We start from the raw sequence: 19,381 nt of genomic DNA on the forward strand, positions 1-19,381 counted from the left end.
TTTCTCCTGCAGCTGGCTAGGTACAGGGATAGATGGGGCAGGTTGTCCTCAACCTGGCCTTTATGAAGCAGACCTCTTAGCTCAACCTGCTCCTCACCTGTCCTTGCTTCCAGTGGGACTAGCCCTGTCCACAGAAAGCAAACAGAGCCTTTATTATGACCTTCCTGTTCTGGTTCCAACTCCCAGGGGAGAGTTTGCACCACCCTGCTGAAACAGCTAGATACCACACACAGCATCTCCCTGGCTGTCCTAACAGGCAGCCTTCTTGCATTTTTAGGCAGGGTCACATTTGGCCTATGTTCAACCTGTGTCTCCTGTCTGCCTTGTGTTTCTCCACTTTCCTGATCCTCTCTTGGAGCAGTCTATGTTGGGGAGTTGCTCCTGTGGTTGGCAGCTGTGGTAGGTAGGGCTGCCAAGTTCCCAGGTCAGGTGGGGGTTCCCCCTTCCGGGACATTCCCAACCCACTGGCCCACATTGGGTTGGCATGGAGATTCTCCCCTGATGTCACTGTCACGATGACATCACTCGCAGTGCCAGTGACATCGCGCACTGGCCGCTCTAGGAACTTCCAGGAAAACTCTATGGTTTTTCCAGACGCTTTAGCAACTTGGGAGGGAAAACTCTGTGGTACTTATGGCTGGAGGCTGTGGGGGACTTGGCAACCCTAGTAGAAGGGAATGCAGGTGATGCCTGTTCTGTGATAAATTCAGGGGTCTTGGGGCTGCCCCTGGAAAGTATATTTAGGTTTGCATAGTAAAATATAGACAAAATATTTTGACATAGCTCATTTATTATAAATGCAAGACTCATTTCCATCAAAGTAGTTTAAATATGTTACTTATGGAAACAATTATTTAGAAATAATTTCTTCTTTAGATATCTGTGTATCTCTAATGTGCCTGGTGTTAAATGCTTGGCACAGTGGTTCGCAAAATATGTTCTAGATTTTCTTGGCAGCAATGGCGTATGACCTTTCTGGAAAGACAGCTTGCCCTCCATATTGATGTTCTCTTACAATCATGCACAATCTGGGAATGTATTAGATGAGTTCTATGTTGCTCTCAGTTAAACAGTGTAGTTGTGAAGCCCAACAAGAAGTGGACAATTTTTGCAGGAACTGTATGAAGCCTAGAAATTAACCCAGAATCCTTTGCAAAGTCTTGGGTCTTCAGCACGAGAGGTTCCTAATGTGGAAAGAAGTTCCACAGGACCAGATCTACATGTTTTTTGAGGGGGGCAACATTAAGAAATGATGCCCCCTTATGTGCCCATTATATCTTATGGGCTAATAGAATAGAATGGACTCCATAAACGATTTGGTGCCCCCCTTCTCCAACAGCGCCTGGCGCAAGCGCCCCCTCTGCTCCCCCCTAGATCCAGCCCAGGAGTCCCATGAAGCAAAGAAATCTTGGAACCTTGGAATCTTGTTTCCATTGAATTTCAACTGTTGTCACAACTAACAGTGGCATACTGGTGCCCACATCTGGTACGGAGAGGCTGATACCAGATAGCCGGTTTGGGTTGGTTTCAAGCTGTCCCAAAGAGAGCTGGCCAGAAATCGAGCACCCTGGAGCTTCCGGACAGCGCTCAGAAAAGGGGCAGGTTGTGGGCACCTAGGGAGCATCTGGAATGCTCTCGTGTCCTGTCTGCAGCTCCCCAGGCTCTCTCTGGGCGTCTCCCAGCTTTACAGATGGCCGGGGAGGCACCTTAGAGACGCCCCAGTGAAAAGGTACCACTTTGAAAGTGGTGCCTTTTCGAGCCATGTATAAATATGTTTTAGTGCAAGCTTAAATGAAACTTAAACTAAGGAACACTGAGCTTTCAACATGTGTGGGAAAATTCATATGTTGAAAGCTCAGTGTTCCTTAGTTTTGCTTTGTTTAAGTTTCATTTAAGCTTGCACTAAAACGTATTTATACACGTTTCGGTGTAAATTTCATTGCTTCCGGTGGTTTTTCTGTTATTTCCATTGAGAGAGCTTGTGGCTGTCCCAAGGTCACTCAGCAGCTGCGTGTGGAGGAGTGGGGAATCAAACCCGGTTCTCCCAAATAAGAGTCTGCACGCTTAACCACTACACCAAATTGGCTCTAAGATTATCACATTAAATCATAGCACCTAGAAATATGATAATCAGTCATTTCCATGTGTTAGAAATGTGGCTTGAAAACTGGTTCAGCCAAATTTGCTTTGTTTCTGCTAATAGAGCTTTTCATGAGATAATGGCTGTTGGGTTTAAATTTGAGACGGAGTGATTGTCCTTTGCATTCTATATGAGGCTCTGATTAGAATGGAGCACTTGCAACCAATGTGCTTATGATAAAATGTTGCTCTTTTAGCTTTTGGTCTCAAAGAATTAAAAATTTAATTTGAGCCATGGCCTGACCCAGGAGTTTAATTTCCTTGCTAACTCTACTCTCTGGTATACAGAAAGTGGGATGCTTCAGGGGAGGAAGATAATAGCAGATTTCAGCTTTGATTTATCTCCATTTAATATTTTCTCACTTGTAAGGAACAAACTTGTGAATCTTTCCTTATGGTGATTTCCCACAACAAAATAACACATCTCCAAGCATTATTTTTGTATTTGTTGCATTAAAATAGTTCACAAATGGTATATAACACAAAAATGCTATAAAAATGGTGCAAAGGTATAAATGCTGAGAAAGAAACAAAGGGATAATTGACAATAGTAATAAAAATTAGGTGACCCAAAACGTGTCAAAACTAAAATGAAAATGACAACTTGGATCACTCTAAAGGTACACACTGGTCTCTCATCCAAAAAATGCTGGTTGTGCTGAAGTCCTATTGAAATGAATAGGAAAAGTTCATTTGTTGAGTGACTTGTATTATGTATTTCCATAGGACTTGTGACCAAATTACTACAATTGAGGCCACTACTACTGAGTAAGGACAGCCTATTAGGGTTGCCGGGTCAGAATGCCACGCTGATGTGGGGTGGGAGGAAACTTTCTGGGAGTGGGGCAGAGCGCTGCAATGTGCTTATATTATGCGGAAGTGACATCAACACATTGGGGACATTGCACTGTAACATTCTGGTTTTTGGGCAAAACTCTATGGTAAAATCAACCTGAAATCATAGAGTTTTACCCCCCCCCCCAAAGAGCATCTCTGCATAATGTCCCTGACATGCTGATGTCACATCCATGTGAGGTCAGCATGTTGCATTTATTTCCAGTGATGTCACTGTTTGGGGGTGGGATTTCCTCCCACCAGTCAGAAGCCCCACCAAAAAACCTAGAGGTTCCCCTGCTTCTAACTGGGGAATGAATTGGATAGGAATTTTGCTGTAATAGCACTAAAATAAAATTTAATGCAAATTCTTATGTGTATGAGTTCAATTCTTCCATCTACAATTCTTTCATATGTATGCAGATATACACCCAAAAGTACCTAGTTTCACAAATCACAAGGACATCACCTACATCAATAGTCTTCACAAACCATTCAATACAATATTCCCAAAAACTGTTTTGACAAAGTTCAGTTCAATCCATTCCAAAGTCCACACGGGAATTTTAAATATTAAACCTGTTCCAAAATGTCTTCCTCAATGGACCCTCAGGGATGAAGACAACATCAGTTAAATGCCAATAAAGAACAGAATAAATCTCAGTTGCCTTATACTAGTTTTAAATAAGGCACCATCCAAGACTCATTCTCTATAGATTGAAGCATTCAGTTACAATGTGGTGTAGCAACATTTTTTTTTTAAAAAAAAAAGACTGGACGTGCTTATAAGAAACATTGGTCAATGTAATGCATGCAAAACTAAGAGATGAGTCTGGAGCAACTCTTCTGGCTGTTGCTCTCCTCTTATGCCCATGCCCTTGTTGTGACATGCATTGGTTTTTGACATGGAAATAGATGTAAGGAAAGGGGAATTGGTGTAGTTGCTGATTACAAGGCACTGATTAAAGGAGGGGTATGTGTTGGTCAAAAAAGAAGGTGAATTTAAATAATTCCTAGGCATTTTGAGACTGTATCCCCTGTGAAAAATTAGATATTTCAGACAGTATATTATCTTAATCTCCCTTTACTTTTCTGACAGGTATCTCTCTCGCCAGCACTGGTAAAGTGGTTTAGGAACCAAAGCTTCTCTGAGACAACTAAAGAGACCCACAGGCATGCAGAACATGTATTTCAGAACATATTCTTTTAACTGTCTGCAGTTTTAAAGGACTGTATTCCACATGGACCCAGTTTTGCAATGAATTTTGCTAGCGCTGACCCAGATCCTGAGCTCATTAAGTTGATTGCGCTCGTGGTTGTTTGTGGTTCTCTGTATATTGCTTGAACTGAGATAATAGGCCTCATCACACTATCAAGGCTGGATCAAAGAGCGAACCATTCTAATGTTTAAGTTTACCCATTTATTATACTTTGCCATATACTACTGGGTGAAACATGAAAGTTATTTGAAAATGAAAATCAAAAACCGTTTACCTCCCCAGGTTTCATTCAAAAGGAAGATAAAATGTCAAGGGATCCAACTATACATGAATAATTTAAAAGAAACACAGTTTCTGTAGAAAACATTTATCTGTGCAAAATAGCTCTCTTGAAGCAATATATATTAAAGTAAAAGTTCAAGTGAAGCCAAAGTTCTCAGATTTTCCCGTTAGCTACCCCTGACACATGGGTTGCTGTTTCTTCCTCCTCTGACTGAAAACCTCTGTTCGTCGTTGAGTATACTGGTGTCGGTGATGATTCAGATTCACTTTCTTCATCAGAAAAGTCTTTCTTTCGATCAGCAAAATACTTTTTGTTTAGCTGATAGCCTAAGAATAACATGGGCAGGAGTTATGGGAGGCAAGATTGTGTTCTAGCATTAATATTGCAACAGAAATGCTATCCTGACATGTCAGGTTCTAGGGCTAGAGTTGATTTAGTTTATCACAGTCACCTTTTGTTTAAGCTAATTGCCTGCTAATAGGAGATGTTTTCTTTAAAGGCAATCAAGAATAGTGATTGATTCATAGTAAAGGGGTTCAAGAATAGTGATTGATTTGCATCATTCAATGCTGTTTACTAGTAATACTCCCAGTTTTTTGGTCTTTGTACCTGGTAAATTACTATCTCTGTTTCATTTCCATTTTCACCCATGAGGAGGTGAGTAGCAAAAGTTGTCTTCCACCTGGATGGAGCTCCCTACTCTTAGATCTCTAGAAATTAAAACTCTAGGAGAAGAATTCTTATCTTGAGTTCACATTATGATTAGTTCCCCTTGGATACCAGCGAGGGCTGCGGAGGGGGATAGGGTTGCCAGATCCAGGTTGGGAAACTCATGGAGATTTCAGATTGGAACCTGGGGAGGACAGGGTCCTCAGTGGGGTACAATGCCACAGATTCCACCCTCCAAAGCAGCCATTTTCTCCAAGGGAAGTGATCTCTGTAGTCTGGAGATGAGCTGGGGATCTCAGGTCCCACCTGGAGGCTGGCATCTCTAGTTGGTCCAAATGAGTCCACATGAATAAGAAAGCACCATGCAATGCACAGCCTGTCATATCATATAGCACAATTTGCTGAGCTATATTTTAAATACTTAGCAGGTCATATATTATAGGATAGTTATGTTTTCCTGATCCCTCCCCCGCTTAAATAACAGACATCTACTCATATTTTAACACAGTGCAGGATAAGAGTTTGCAGACTAAATGAAACAGCCAAATGGAATAGTAGAAGGAGCTCTTAAGGTATCTTTTGTTAATAAGGCTGGTACAAGCGTGTCTCTGTTTTCATGTGTTGCCTGTTGGACAGTATGTGTTGTCTGCATGCATGCAAGTATAGCAGAAGATACAGAGCTAGAAGAGGAGAGAAGATTAATTTTGAAAGTGGGACCATGGCTCAGTGATAGAGCATCAACTTGGCATTCAGTAGGTCCTAGATTGAATCCCCAGTCAGCAGGTGATGTGAAAGACCTCTATCTGAGATTCTGGTCTTCTGCTGCCATTCATAGATAATAACAACCAAAACAGACTAAGGTTCTGATTCAGCTTCATGTGTAGGATCCAATAGCCATGCAAGCTGGAATGGGGAAGGATCAGGACAGGCTTTGTGTGGAACTAGGGCCAGGGCTTTGTCTGTTTTGGCCCCCGACCTGGTGGAATCAGCTCCCTATTGAGATCTGGGCCCTACCTGGCTTATTAGCTTTCCGTAGGGCCTGTAAAATGGAGCTGTTCCACCAGGCTTTTAGCTGAGGCTGTGGGCGTCTATTCTTGATCTGGTTGGCCTCCCCAGCCAGCACTGTCATCTGTGCTAGGAAATGGAATAAAAACTGCCGTGATGTGAGACAGCTAGGCTGGGCAATATGTGACGGCATGGTAATCTGTGTGCTGTTGAGTTGTCTGTTTATAGAATGTTTTTATTGTATTTTATTGTTTTATCATACGTTGTACTCCCCCCTGAGCCCTATGGGGAATGGGCCAAATAGAAACATACTAAAATAAAAATAAAATAAAAGCTGTGAAGCTCAATAAGTATCCTTCTCCAGCTAAGAGGATCAGGTGGTAGGTGATAAAGATCTCTACTTGAGATGTTAGAGAGCTGCTGCCAGCCTGAGTACTGATCCTGATGGACCAATGGCCAGATTTAGTGCAGTAACCAAAGGATGCAAACACCAAGAAACAAAGAGGGAACAACAAGGGAAAACAAACAAGCACAAAGTCAGGACCTTTTGGCTTTTGTGCAAGGTTGTATAATTATGGCTGTTTCAAGCTTATGGTTCTCAGGCTTATTGATTAATTAATGATCAATACTGAACAGTCCAGAGCTGCTTAATCTTTGACTTTTCTAACACAATGTCAAGAGTAACACTTTTGTCCCCTAAAAAACATGCTCTGAATATTTATTAATGTACTTGAAAAGAACCAGCATAATATGCCTCACCTCCCAAGATTAATCCTGCAAAAGTTAGCTGGAAAATACTGTAGATGAGTGGGAAAGTAAACATTAATTCCAATTGTTCAGGACTGAAGGAGAGCTGCACAATTGTTGTACACAACTGAGTGTTCTGCATTCCCGTTTCCAGAGCCACTGTTCGACATCTACAAGAAATAACATATACATACATCACTTGTTACATATAGTGCACACATACATCACACAAAGAAGCTTGGATTTGAGACACCATTATCTTGTTATGTACAAAGTGCCTAAAATTTCTAGATGTAGCACAATAAGTTTTAAAAGGCCAATTTCCTGCCTGCAATCTAAAATTGACTGACACAATGAGGAAAGAGACAGGAAAGGATGGAGGGGGTTGCAGTTCAATTTTGTGATGCTTCTACTCATTAAATGTACAGCAAATGGAAATTGTTTGGAAGGCAGGTAGTGAATATTCCATAAGAATCCAGACTAAGCTTCCCCACTGAGCTTCCCAGTCCCCAATTGTTGTCTTCTCACCTGCATACTGAATACCCATCTTGGAAGTGGCTGTGGACATCTTGAGCTGATGGCTTATTATATGGTGCACAAATGTGTGACTAGCATTTTCTTTCTTCAATGAACGATGGGGACATTAAAGTGCAGGTAAGGTAGTAAATGATCTTCTTGGCTATGCTGTTGAGTGCATACTACATTGCTGTTCTGCAATCCCCAAAATGTATTTTTTGGGTGGTCACACTGGTATGCATATAAAGGCCAGGCTGTTCTGTTTGCTACATGTTTAGATGGCCATATCCAATAAGGGGGGGCACAGGGGCAGTGCCATTGATAGAATCTGCAGCACCCCCACCCAATCTTCCCTAATCTTTCATTTCAGTGTAAGGGAAAACTGGGGGAGATTGCATGGGGCTGCTGCCCTTGTTACCTCCATGCTGGCTACAGTTCTGATTGTTTGTACTCCAGCTCTTGATAAGAGACCATTCAAAATGACTGTCCTTTCTTTGAAAAATTCTCAGTGACAGCACAAACTAATGAAATGCCTTGGAAATAGGCCTTGGAAAATGCCTTGGAAAATGACTTCCCAGAAATATCTGAGCATTAAAGTCATTACTTTTCCAGTGGGAATGATAAGACAGATTTGCTTCTTCACTGCACTAGTTAGTTGACTTGCACAACATAGCTGCATTGGGATACTAAGGAAAGCCTGATGTCATAGTTAAATGATATTTTAACAATATTTGCAGCAATGGAAGAACTGTCAGAAATTCACATGATGATGAAGGTGATAACCTGAAACAGTTTTATTTGTCAAGTTCTTTGATGTGTTTTTAATAAAGTTAATGGATCACAGCCCATTAGAATTTATAATCTTCTCAAAGTTTGCATTTAAGCAGGGTGTGCAGAAGTAGAGAACTAAGGATCAGCTCATGTTCCCTCAGATTTACTATTTGTGCCATACTTAAAAGGCTTTGTTGTAATGTTTATAGAGGGCCAGGGAACATATGAAACTGCCTTATACTCTGGGGTTTTTTTGTAGCAGGAACTCCTTCGCATATTAAGCCATTCACCCGTGATGTAGCCAATCCTCCTGGAGCTTACAGTAGGTCCTGTAGTAAGACCCCTGTAAGCTCTTGTAGAGGATAGAAATCTCATGAGGATGGAAATTTTATGAGAAGAACTTGTAGTTTCCTCTGTGTCAGCCAGCCCCATTTCCTGTCATTGATTTTTTTTTAAAACTGAGGGCTGTAATTGTGGGTCTTTTCAGGCTGGGGCATTTCAGAGCTGTGATTGAATAGGGAGCATGAGAGACATCAGGTGTCTTGTTTAGTTAAAAAACTAGAGAGTGACCAGAAGTCATAAATGTAAGTGTTCCTTCTACCACAAGTAAATAGCATATGACCATTTCATGGTTAATTGAATTCTGATGAGTTTATTGTGACTCCTAGCCTCTAAATAAGAAATTCAATTGTAAGTGGTTATAATCACTTCTGACAAGGAGGAGGGAGAGGAGATGTGAATCATGGAGTAAAATTTACCTGTGCCAAGGCTGCCCAGCTATGCGAGCCAGAAAAAAGCCTAATGAATAGCCAGCTGCCGGAAAGATGGTTCCAACAATCCAGAGTTGAGGAGTGATGGTCCAGGATCCTTTGTACAAAATTCCTCCTACCACAGCAATGAGGACGATGAGAATTGCACCGGTAATGGAACCGATCTAATGGAAGAATGTTAACATGTAGTAGTTTAATGCAGTGATCTTTCATGACTTGTACTTGCAGTAGCTTTGCCTTTTCCTCTTATACTGAAATCTTGGGACAGCTCAGCTCAGGTGGCAGATTTTGTGATTCTACTACAAAATTGCCAGTTAATCAGTTTGTTAATGTATTTTAGAAAATCAAAATAGATTTTCTGACCCCTGTATCAGAATGCCTTGGTACATCTCTAAACTGGAATAAAGAACTGTTGGATAGAATGGAGTAACCTTTGTTGCTCTTCTGCTCTGCTTTACATTTAGGAACTTCTGATAACTCAAAGTGCTCAAAAAAAAAATTCTTTATCACCCTGAGTTAGGGTTGCCAAGTAATTCAAGAAATATCTGGAGACTTTGGAGGTGGAGCCAGGAGACATTGGGGCAGAGCCAGGAACAAGGGTGTGACAAGCATAATTGAACTCCAAGGGAGTTCTGGCCATCATATTTAAAGGGACAGCACACTTTTAAAAATGTCTTCCTTCCATAGGAAATAATGAAGGATAGGGCCACCTTCTTTTGGGGCTCATAGAATTGGACCACCTGGTCCAAACGTTTTGAAACTTGGGGGGTACTTTGGAGAGAGGCACTAGATACTATACTGAAAATTTGGTGCCTCTACCTCAAAAAAACAGCTCCCCCAGAGCCTCCGAAACCTCCAGAACAATTCCCCATTATACCCTATGAGAATCGATCTCCATATAGGGAATAATGAAGAGCTCAGTAGACGTCCCCCCCCCCGTTTCTGGTGACTCTGAAGCGAGGGATTGGCCTCTCTACTCACGAGTTGCTGCCAACTTCTTCAAAGTAACACAGACACACCATCCCAACAGGAAGCCTTTCAGTCGGAGACTGAAGCCTCCGGAGGTGGAAAGGCACATGGTGGAGGCGGGAAGGAGCCTGGGAAAGCGGAAGAACCCCCGCTGGGACCTGGGGATTGGCAAGCCTACCCTGAGTCCTCCAGGTTGGATAGGGGAAAAATTCTATTGACTGACAAAGCAGTCCTAAACAGAGTTACAAGCGTCTAAGCCCATTGACTTCTGGAGACTTAGAAGGATTTAACTCTATTTAAGATTGCACTGTAAATAACTAGTAAAAAGAAACTAGGGACTCCAAACGTATTGTATCTTGAATTTTTAAATAAGTCTTTGTGTAAGTATTTGGAGACATCAGCTTTTACCTTTAATATGATTTTAGCTTTTGCAGGCCATCGATTCTTAACATATATTCCCAAGGAGACAGGAATTACTAGAGCCACCAATGAAATGCCTGGGGAAAAAAAAGCAGGTTACACTAGGGAGGACTGCTAGGAAGAAATGATAGATGTTATATCCATTACAGATCTTTACTTTTAAGGGAAAAAAACCAAGCAAATAATATTGCTCTTTGGAAGTGGTGGCTGTAGTGTCATTGTAGTACTGTACTGTATGCCTCTGGTTCCTAGTTTCTGTATAAGGTATTGCTCCAGCTTGACTGTCTCCCTGGTTCTCTTGTTTTATTTTATCTCTATGTCTTCACTGACCATTCTTTCTTCTGGTTCCTGATTTTCAAGCTACTGCATGCGTCATCTTCTCCCCAACCTTTAGCCACCTCATCTCTTGCCTAGTTTCTCCTGGATTCCTGTCTCCCTCTCTCATAGTCTAGAGGTCATACTATTAAGTGACATTAAGTTTCTCTCATCTGTTTTCTCCTCAGACACACCTCACTTCAATTTCTTAGCTCTTCTGTCTCTTCTTTTAACCTCCTTCTCCATCTGCCCTTACACCAGGCACTTCTTTACCATTGCTTATACTACTCCTTTAGCCTTCTTGGCTGTATGCTCCTTGTCCCTTATGTCTCTAAATGTTATCAAGTCTCAACAGACTAATGGCAACTCCAGTAAGGAGTTTTTAAGGCAAATTAAAAGCACAAGTAGTTTACCATTGCCTTCCTCTTCAGTCTTCCTTAGGGGCCTCCCATCCAGCTCTCCTTAGCTATTAATATCTGATGAAATCAGGCTGTACCATGATGCCTTCCCTCTCCATTATCCCTTAGCTTTCCCTGTGTCTTTCACAGCTCAGCCTGACTCTGAGAGATTTTTATCCCAGCCAAACTGACAATTGCTTTTCCTCACAGAAGCTGGACTGTAAACTGTTTAGTTTCATAAGCAACTGATCATTTCATACTACCACACTAGCTCATCCAATCAGTGTCAGAGACTTCATGATCACAATACAATAGATTCCCACCCACCTCCATCCCCCGGCCAGGATTTAAAGTTAAATGCATATGCCGATGAAGATGCTGAGGTTTTGTATGCAATATTCTTCAGCAGTAGTTCCCTGTCTGGCTAGCTACAAATGGCACACATTGGCTTGGATCTCACAAAAACAAAACAACCTTGTTGGCAGAAGGATTTCCATCACTGGAGCATGACTTTTTCATGTCTCTCCACGCACTACAGCCCCAATGCCTCCCTGAATGCTGTTCCTAGGGGATAGAAGACCCCCCAGGAACAGTAAGATGGGAGAATTGGAAGTCTGCCATGAGAAGGAAGGAATCAGCAAAAATTACCTTTCTTTCCATCTGCAGAAATTGTCCATGGGATCCAACCCATTGGGGTGAAACATGGTGTCTCCCACACATTTTGTTCTGGTCTCTGTGTTCTCCATCAAGAGCCTAATGTGTGGGCTTAAACTCTTTATGCCTTTGGTGGGAGGCCACATGAATGCTTGAAGCAGCTTAATATTGAGCCAGTCCATCAGTCTATTGAAGTTAATATTGTCTACTGTGACTCACAGCATTTCTTCAGAGCTAGGCAGAAGTATTTCATATCACCTACTACCTGATCCTTTTAGTCAGGGATAGAATGTGGAATTGTCTGAATGCAATGAAAGCTGGGGCACAGCCCCACCAGGAGATAGCAAGTGCTGAAACAGTGTACCCATGATTAAAACAAGAAATGATTTCTGTATTGCAGGCCAATAATATACTGATGCTGTTGTCTTACTTCACCACATGTAGAGAATAAGAGGACAATTTTGAACAAACTTACCAATACTGTCATAGGGGATCAAAATGGAGTCATAATCTGTCCAGATTTTGGTGTAAATCAAGAGGCAAAGTGGCATCATCCCCATGGCCAGCAGGGTTGAACATGTTGTCATACTAATGCTGCAAGGGAATTGGTCATGGTTACCATTGATGTACTAACAATAAGGCATAGTCATAGTAGCTCTGTAGCTTAAAGAATGGCTGTGCTATCCCGAGGGGATTTAGAAGAGGATAACTCTATGAAGAATTGCACTGTGAGTCGATAAACAGAAAAGTAAGAAAATAGCAGCAACCACTACCTGAGCTGTAAAACAGCTCAAGAACAATGGCAGAATATCCTTTTCTATTAAAGTTCCATTCATACAAGGACCCATGGAAACAAATTGATCTTGTGAAAACAGAAGTTTTAGCCAGAGAGGAAAAGCACTCTGGCAGAGACTATAAAGCCAGTAGTGAGGGTATTGACAAGATGCACTATAGAGGATATTGCCACCCCATTCGGAATAAAGAGACAGACAACAATGTGGGATAAAGGGCCACTTTATTTAAATTAACGGCACTGGGAAAAAACATGGGGCCAGGTTGAGCCAGGGGTCAAAACACAGACCACCTCCCCAACCTGAAACAGGGCGAGCCACGGGCCCCGGGAGTGAGCTGACCCCACGGCTCAAAACCGGCCGGCCAGGCACTAGATCCAGTTCACTGAGCTCCACCCTCACCCGCGCCGTGCAGCCTGGGCTGTGGACCACTTCCTAGTGACTGGATCACCAGGCTCCCTGGAGCCAACCTTGAGCCGTGCAGCTTAGGTCCCCCAGGGACGCCTTACACCCCCAAAGGTGCGTTGCCATGTGAGCTCACCAAATGCCCCCAAAAGAACATGTTCCCAATGGTAAAACCGCCAGTGACCAACTATGAACAGCACCGCCCTAGCCAATTGCCAATGCACTTTCCACAGTGTAAGGTAGGCAAAAACACTCCCACGACAGCCAATTTGCGTGGAAGCGAAAAATTCCTACCTGGCCCCAAAACCGGCGACCAGCCTGTGCCTACACTGCATGACGGGTAGGCGGGCCAACAAACCCTGGAAATTCAACTGCGCCATAGGGGGACGGGCCAGCCTATTTAAGGCAGCCCGCCCCCAAGCAGCCCAGGGGAAACCAATGTCTCCCATCCTGCAGGGGAGGCAATGGGCGGCCCCCAGCCTAAGGCGGCCGATGGGCCACTCGGCTGGGTGGTGCTGAATTGTCAAACAATTAAATATTCTAAGTAAATAATTTGCATGAACAGAACTCATTCATGGAGTCAGAGCCATAGTATGTATGACCAGAAATGGTACAGTCCCTGATTACATGCTTGCTTGTATGTAGGATTTGTTTGCACAGACCACTGAATGCACATAGGATGGGGGAGAAGCCTGCTTTCCGTGTGCTATACTTTTTTATTTGTTGTCTGAAAAGGGAGATTGCATTTTCCCATGTTGAATTTCAGAAGAACTGAGAAAAGAATGTTGTTACATAGTTTCAAGCTATTAGTTAATAATGGGAATATAAAACCTTGTTTCAAGAAACATGAAAGCTTGAATAGAAAGTGTTCTAATCTGAGAAATGCCAGAACAGACATTTAATAAAGACAAAGGCTGAAGTCCTGTGCATGTTTAACTGCGAATTTTTATTTATTTTTATTTATTTAGAATTTATATCCCGCCCTTCCCACGGGTGGCTCAGGGCGGCTTCCAACAATAGATCCAGCATAAAATTAAGCAATATTTAAACATATAAGGGAATAAACATTTAAAACAGATAAAACCATAATATTAATAATATTCGAAATATATATAAAAGAAATCTGGCAAGTTGCATTAAGTTCTCAAGCTAGGTATAGGCTAGCCGGAAGAGGGTCGTCTTACAGGCCCTGCGGAACTGAACAAGGTCCCGCAGGGCCCTCACCTCTTCCGGCAACTGATTCCACCATGTAGGGGCCATAACAGAGAAAGCCCTTTCTCTGGTGGATTTCAAGCGGGCTTCTTTCGGCCCAGGGACAGTAAGGAGATTTTGTGTTCCCGACCTCAGTACTCTCTGGGGAACATGCGGGGAAAGACGGTCCTTCAGGTAGACAGGTCCCAAGCCATATAGGGCTTTAAAGGTGATAACCAGCACCTTGTACCGGACTCGGTATATCACTGGAAGCCAGTGCAGGGTCCGAAGACCCGGCTGAATGTGTCCCCACTTTGGGAGACCCAGTAACAGCCGGGCCGCAGCATTCTGCAATTTCCGAGTTCGTGACAGGGGCAGCCCCATGTAGAGGGCATTACAGTAGTCCAACCTCGAGGTGACCGTAGCATGGATCACTGTTGCTAGGTCGTCGCGCTCCAGGAAGGGGGCCAACTGCCTTGCCCGCCTAAGGTGAAAAAACGCGGACTTGGCAGCGGCTGCTATCTGAGCCTCCATCTTTAAGGACGGCTCCAATAGCACCCCCAATAAAACCACCTAAATGCAACAGGATTATTTCTGAGTAGGCATGCACAAATAGCTGCAGTCAAGTATATTTACCTGTGAGTAAGTCCCATTGAACACAGAGGTACTCATTCCATAGTGAAGATATATAGGATTGGGCTGTTAAAGTCTCAGAATCCCAACTGTAGTATGATACCCTTGATACTTAAAATATATCACCAATGGGAAAAGGGACCAAAAATGAGTTGGCGGTCCCCCTCCCTTCCTTTTTGGCATATTGTTGGGAAGTGGTATCATTAGTTTCAATTGTAACCCAGCCGTGAGGAAACACGAGAATATCCAGGTGTACAATTATCACTTTGCGCTTTCACTGGGAGCAATCAGAGCAAATAGATTTGGCATTATAGAGAAGGTTGCTTATTTGTGAAATCAATATATTATCACTAAAGGCATTTTTGTTGTTGTTCTATGTAACCTTCACCATCCTGTTGCATGCGGATCTGCTTAATATAATTTCTGATTGAAATGGGCAAATAGGTGTTAACTTTTTTTAAAAAAATACGTCAACTCAGTATTTGCCAGACTGGGAAAAACACACCCTTGGAATTGGAAGATGAAAGACTGCTTTTTAGAAATCAGCTTTTGCAGGCGTAACCTTATCCCCATATGGAAAGAGAAGCCCATAGAGAGAACTGTTAGCCATTGTGGACTGCCTGTGCAACTGTGTATGTGCTCCCATGGCTCTCTGGCTTGGGATGAATTCTAGGGTTGCCAGCAGGCGTGGCGGGGGGGGGAGGGGAACACCCTGCTGCTTTAACAGAGGATTAATATGTGAAAAACTGCAGCTGAAGCTTTCCTTGGCTTGAGGTAAATAACATCATCTGGTAAATAACATCCCCATTAAGCCTTTGGTAAAGGGACAAAACAGATGTTCCCCAAGCAGTTGGTAACCGAAATATGTGTGCAAGACCCTTTTTAAAATAACTAATCCTCAGTGAGCTCAGTGAATGTCAAAAGCTGTTGGAAGGTCCACCAGGTGTGGGGTGAGGGAATGACTGCTGACTTAAAAAGGATACCAAACACTCTTATGTGATACTTACAGTTATTCTTTAAAAAAAAAATAAAATCAAAGCAGTCTCAGTGAGGGGGAGTTGGTTTGGAGCCACGGCACCAAAGAGTGGGACTTTCCCCCATGTCATTTTTAAACATCAAAATTGGCTTGCAGTGAAGTTGCTAATTTACTCATGGGGAAAGAGCATAAAGACACTGCACAGATGCCTGCATGCATCTCTCCAGAGTACCATGATTCGAAAACAGTTAAGTTTCCTAATGCCATGGCCCCAGTCCAATCTGAACACACCTGCAATAGCCTTAGACATAAAAAAAGAAAGGTAGGAGGTCCTAATTGTGAGTTGTTAGTATAAGGTCTAGTATCTCCCTAATCTCCCACCCACATCTTTGCTGTAAGATCTTGTAGCTTGTCCTTGGGAGGAAAAGAAGAAAAAAAGAAGATATTGGATTTATATGCCACCCTTCACTCCGAATCTCACAGTGGCTCACAATCTCCCTTATCTTCTTCCCCCACAACAGGTAGGTGGGGCTGAGAGAGCTCTCACAGAAGCTGCCCTATCAAGGACAGCTCTGTGAGAGCTATGGCTAACCCAAAGCCATTCCAGCAGCTGCAAATGGAGGAGTGGGAAATCAAACCCGGTTCTCCCAGATAAGAGTCCTTGCACTTAACCACTACACCAAACCCACTTTGCAGTTGGAGAGCAATATTGAAATAGCAGTAAGATCTACCCCAATTTCACTTCACTTTAATGGCTCAGAGAGGGAAGTTCAGCAGTGGTGGTGGTTGTTGTCATTATATTTTCTCTGTCTCCACAGTTCAAATTAAGGGCATCTGGAGTAGCCACCAAACACACCCCTCTTCATGCCTTTGTTGCTCCACCCCAGAATATACTAAAGGACAGGAGTTTTTTTGTAGAAAAAGCCCAGCAGGAACGTATTTGTATATGGCCACACTCCCAGACACCAAGCCAGACAGAACTCCGTTCCTTTGTATTGCTGCTCAAATAAAGCCCTGCAAAGGGACATTTTTCAAGTGTGCAAAGAAGATTTACTTGTTCAGTAAGTCTTAATAGACGCCGAATTGGCAATTAGTTATTTGATGCCAGTGGCTGTAATTTGTTGCAGTGCTTTTTATGGGCTTCTTTACAACACCCAACACTGGAGATCACTGATCTGTGAGAAAAAAAAATCAAATAATCTTACCTGAGGTCCATGTCACCATCTACCCAATAGGCTAAAATATTGGAAGCGGTTCCTCCAGGACAACATCCCATAATGATTACTGCCACGGCTTGTATAGGAAGTACTTCGAAAGCAAGTGCCAGCACAAAGCCAGTGAGAGGCATAATCCCAAACTGGCAGAGGAAGCCCACCAGAATGCCCCAGGGCCTTCTAATGTGTCCTAAAAATTTTGGTAGCTCCACATTGCAACCCATGGAAAACATCACCATGGCCAGCATGATTGTTAGGACAGTACTTAAAATCAGGCTCAGAACCCTGTTAGAATCATCAGCAGGCAACACACAGGAGGTGCCATTGCAGATAGTGGCATTGGCGGGACAGTAAGAGAAATTGACGATTGTCTGTGTTGTCAAGACCTCAGATACCAAAATGTTAAATCTTTCTGTAAAGTTGTCCTGCATTTTTGAAGACCGATGAGTGCTTGGCAAGGCTCTTCAACTCTGTATAGGTGCTTGTATCTCTGGGCGTCTTATTATAATGTCAGGGAGCAATAAAGAATGAGATAATTCTTGAACTTGGCGGCTGTCAAGGTCGAGAATTAAACACACTGCTGAGTCACAACATTCTGCCAGAACAAATGGATATGTAACACTTCTAATCAATCATTGATTCTGGAGAAATAGTGAAGATTCACACCAAATTAATATTTAAACACACGGACTACAAGCGGAGAATGGATAATACATTGAAATGAGGATCAACAAGAGCTTCTTAGAGTTTATTTCTTCATGTGCAGTACTTACCATGCTTTATTTTTCAGTCAGCTAAAAAAAACCTTAGAGAACAGTTCCCTGTCATCACTGCCTCTGTGCCCAAGCAAATATTTCCAAATTAAAATGCAACATGTGGACTGTCTCCCTGTCTGTTGCTGAAATTCTGTGCCAAAATAATTGCTTCATTTCCCATATATTTTTATCTTTATGTGAATCTTGGTACATAACTTTTTTTTTTTGGTACATGAGATTTATTATTGCAATTATCTTATCTGGAAGGTGATATGATTGTGCTACTTTACATAAAGGCCTAGGATAACATGTTGGAATGAATGATAATCTTGTCTACCTGAGAAAATTGGCAATTTTATTTGACTGTCAAAGAAGACCAAGAAGTGCTTCTACTGTACATCAGTCAGTCAAAAAATTATTGTATATAGCCATTGGCCGTTACAAAACAAAACAGAACCCAAACAACAAAGTTTCAAATTAACACCTTAAAAGTTCCCCAGAAAGGCCAACCTCAAGAAGTTACAGCACTTGAAATTACTCTTGCTCTTATCTTCTTAGCTGCAAGTGCAAACAAAGAGACTCTATAGGACACATGAGCATCATTGCCAGATAACAAATATAATCTTTTCAGTTTCTGAATGTACTTTTAAGGAGGTTAGTACTCCAGACAGAAATTTAATTCTGGGGGCATTGTAGAGTGGACAGGATAGAATATAATGGGGGAGGTCCTCTATCACAAATGCAAAAACAGTGTTCTGTTGGGATGTGGGAATATCGACCAGTTAACAGAGTTGTTTGCATAGTCTGAAAGTGGAGAGCTGTGAAGGATGTTCTGATGTTAAATCTGGAGATATTAACCAGGTATGTGGATCTATGTACAGCTAGCTACATAGCCTAACCCATAGCCATTGATGCAGGGTTTGGTATTCCAGAAGATGTAATCTCTGTTGGTGACATGGCCTGTTCTTAAAATACCAAAGGGCATTTTAAAGATTTGCCCGTTTCCTTCCACCCATTGTTCTGATAGCAAGTTGGTTTTCACAGTCTGAAAATAATCCAGTCAACATACCTATCCTCTTAATGTTCATATTCATTGCTTTTGTGCTGTCAACAGCAGAGAAAACTTTGTTTTCTTTGTAATTACTTTTGAACAAATGTAATAGCCATTGAATCATTAAAATGAACAGTTGCCAGAATCATTTCCCCTTTGCCAGCTGGATTTGCTCTGTGTTTTCTTTGGCCCTGCTTCTCTGACTCCTCCCTCCCTCTGACCCTTGGGACACTGACCTATGTTTGCTGCCATATCTCTCTTCCATTCTTGTTCCCTTCTGTTCAGCCCCATTTAGTTATTGCCTATTCCTCTTACCACAAATCATTGCTATTTGACCTGAAGTGTGTTTGTTGCTGGACAAGCAAATAGATGTGAAGTGAGCATGGGGACTGGCAGGCTTGGTGCCAGGATTTCTGGTGCCCTAGGTTGCCAGCCCACTGCCCCTGCAGCAGCAAGACTGGCATGGTAAGGAAGGCTCCATGCGCCTCCAAATGCACTCCCCTACCACTCTTGCCTTCCAGGGTTTATGCTCAGAAGCACAAACCTGGGGAAGGCAAAGGTGGCTGGGCGGCGCACTCCACAGAGTCTGCCTGGGTCATTACAATGAAAATATATTTCTTTCCCTTCCTGTTAGGTTTTAGATAGCATGTCAGTC

At 42.5% G+C, this 19,381-nt stretch overlaps 1 protein-coding gene across 1 annotated transcript; it reads right to left on the reverse strand.

The window, feature by feature from the left end:
* Positions 1–4,629: 4,629 nt before the first annotated feature.
* On the reverse strand, positions 4,630–17,351 carry SLC10A2 (solute carrier family 10 member 2). Its single transcript, XM_060235084.1, has 6 exons — positions 16,912–17,351; positions 12,186–12,304; positions 10,332–10,420; positions 8,943–9,118; positions 6,910–7,067; positions 4,630–4,802 (listed from the first exon to the last, which is right to left on the reverse strand). The coding sequence occupies exons 1-6, from the start codon at positions 17,349–17,351 to the stop codon at positions 4,630–4,632; spliced, it is 1,155 nt and encodes a 384-aa protein (XP_060091067.1).
* Positions 17,352–19,381: the final 2,030 nt, after the last annotated feature.

Source organism: Heteronotia binoei, chromosome 3, assembly GCF_032191835.1.
Source record: "Heteronotia binoei isolate CCM8104 ecotype False Entrance Well chromosome 3, APGP_CSIRO_Hbin_v1, whole genome shotgun sequence".
NCBI lineage: Eukaryota > Metazoa > Chordata > Lepidosauria > Squamata > Gekkonidae > Heteronotia > Heteronotia binoei.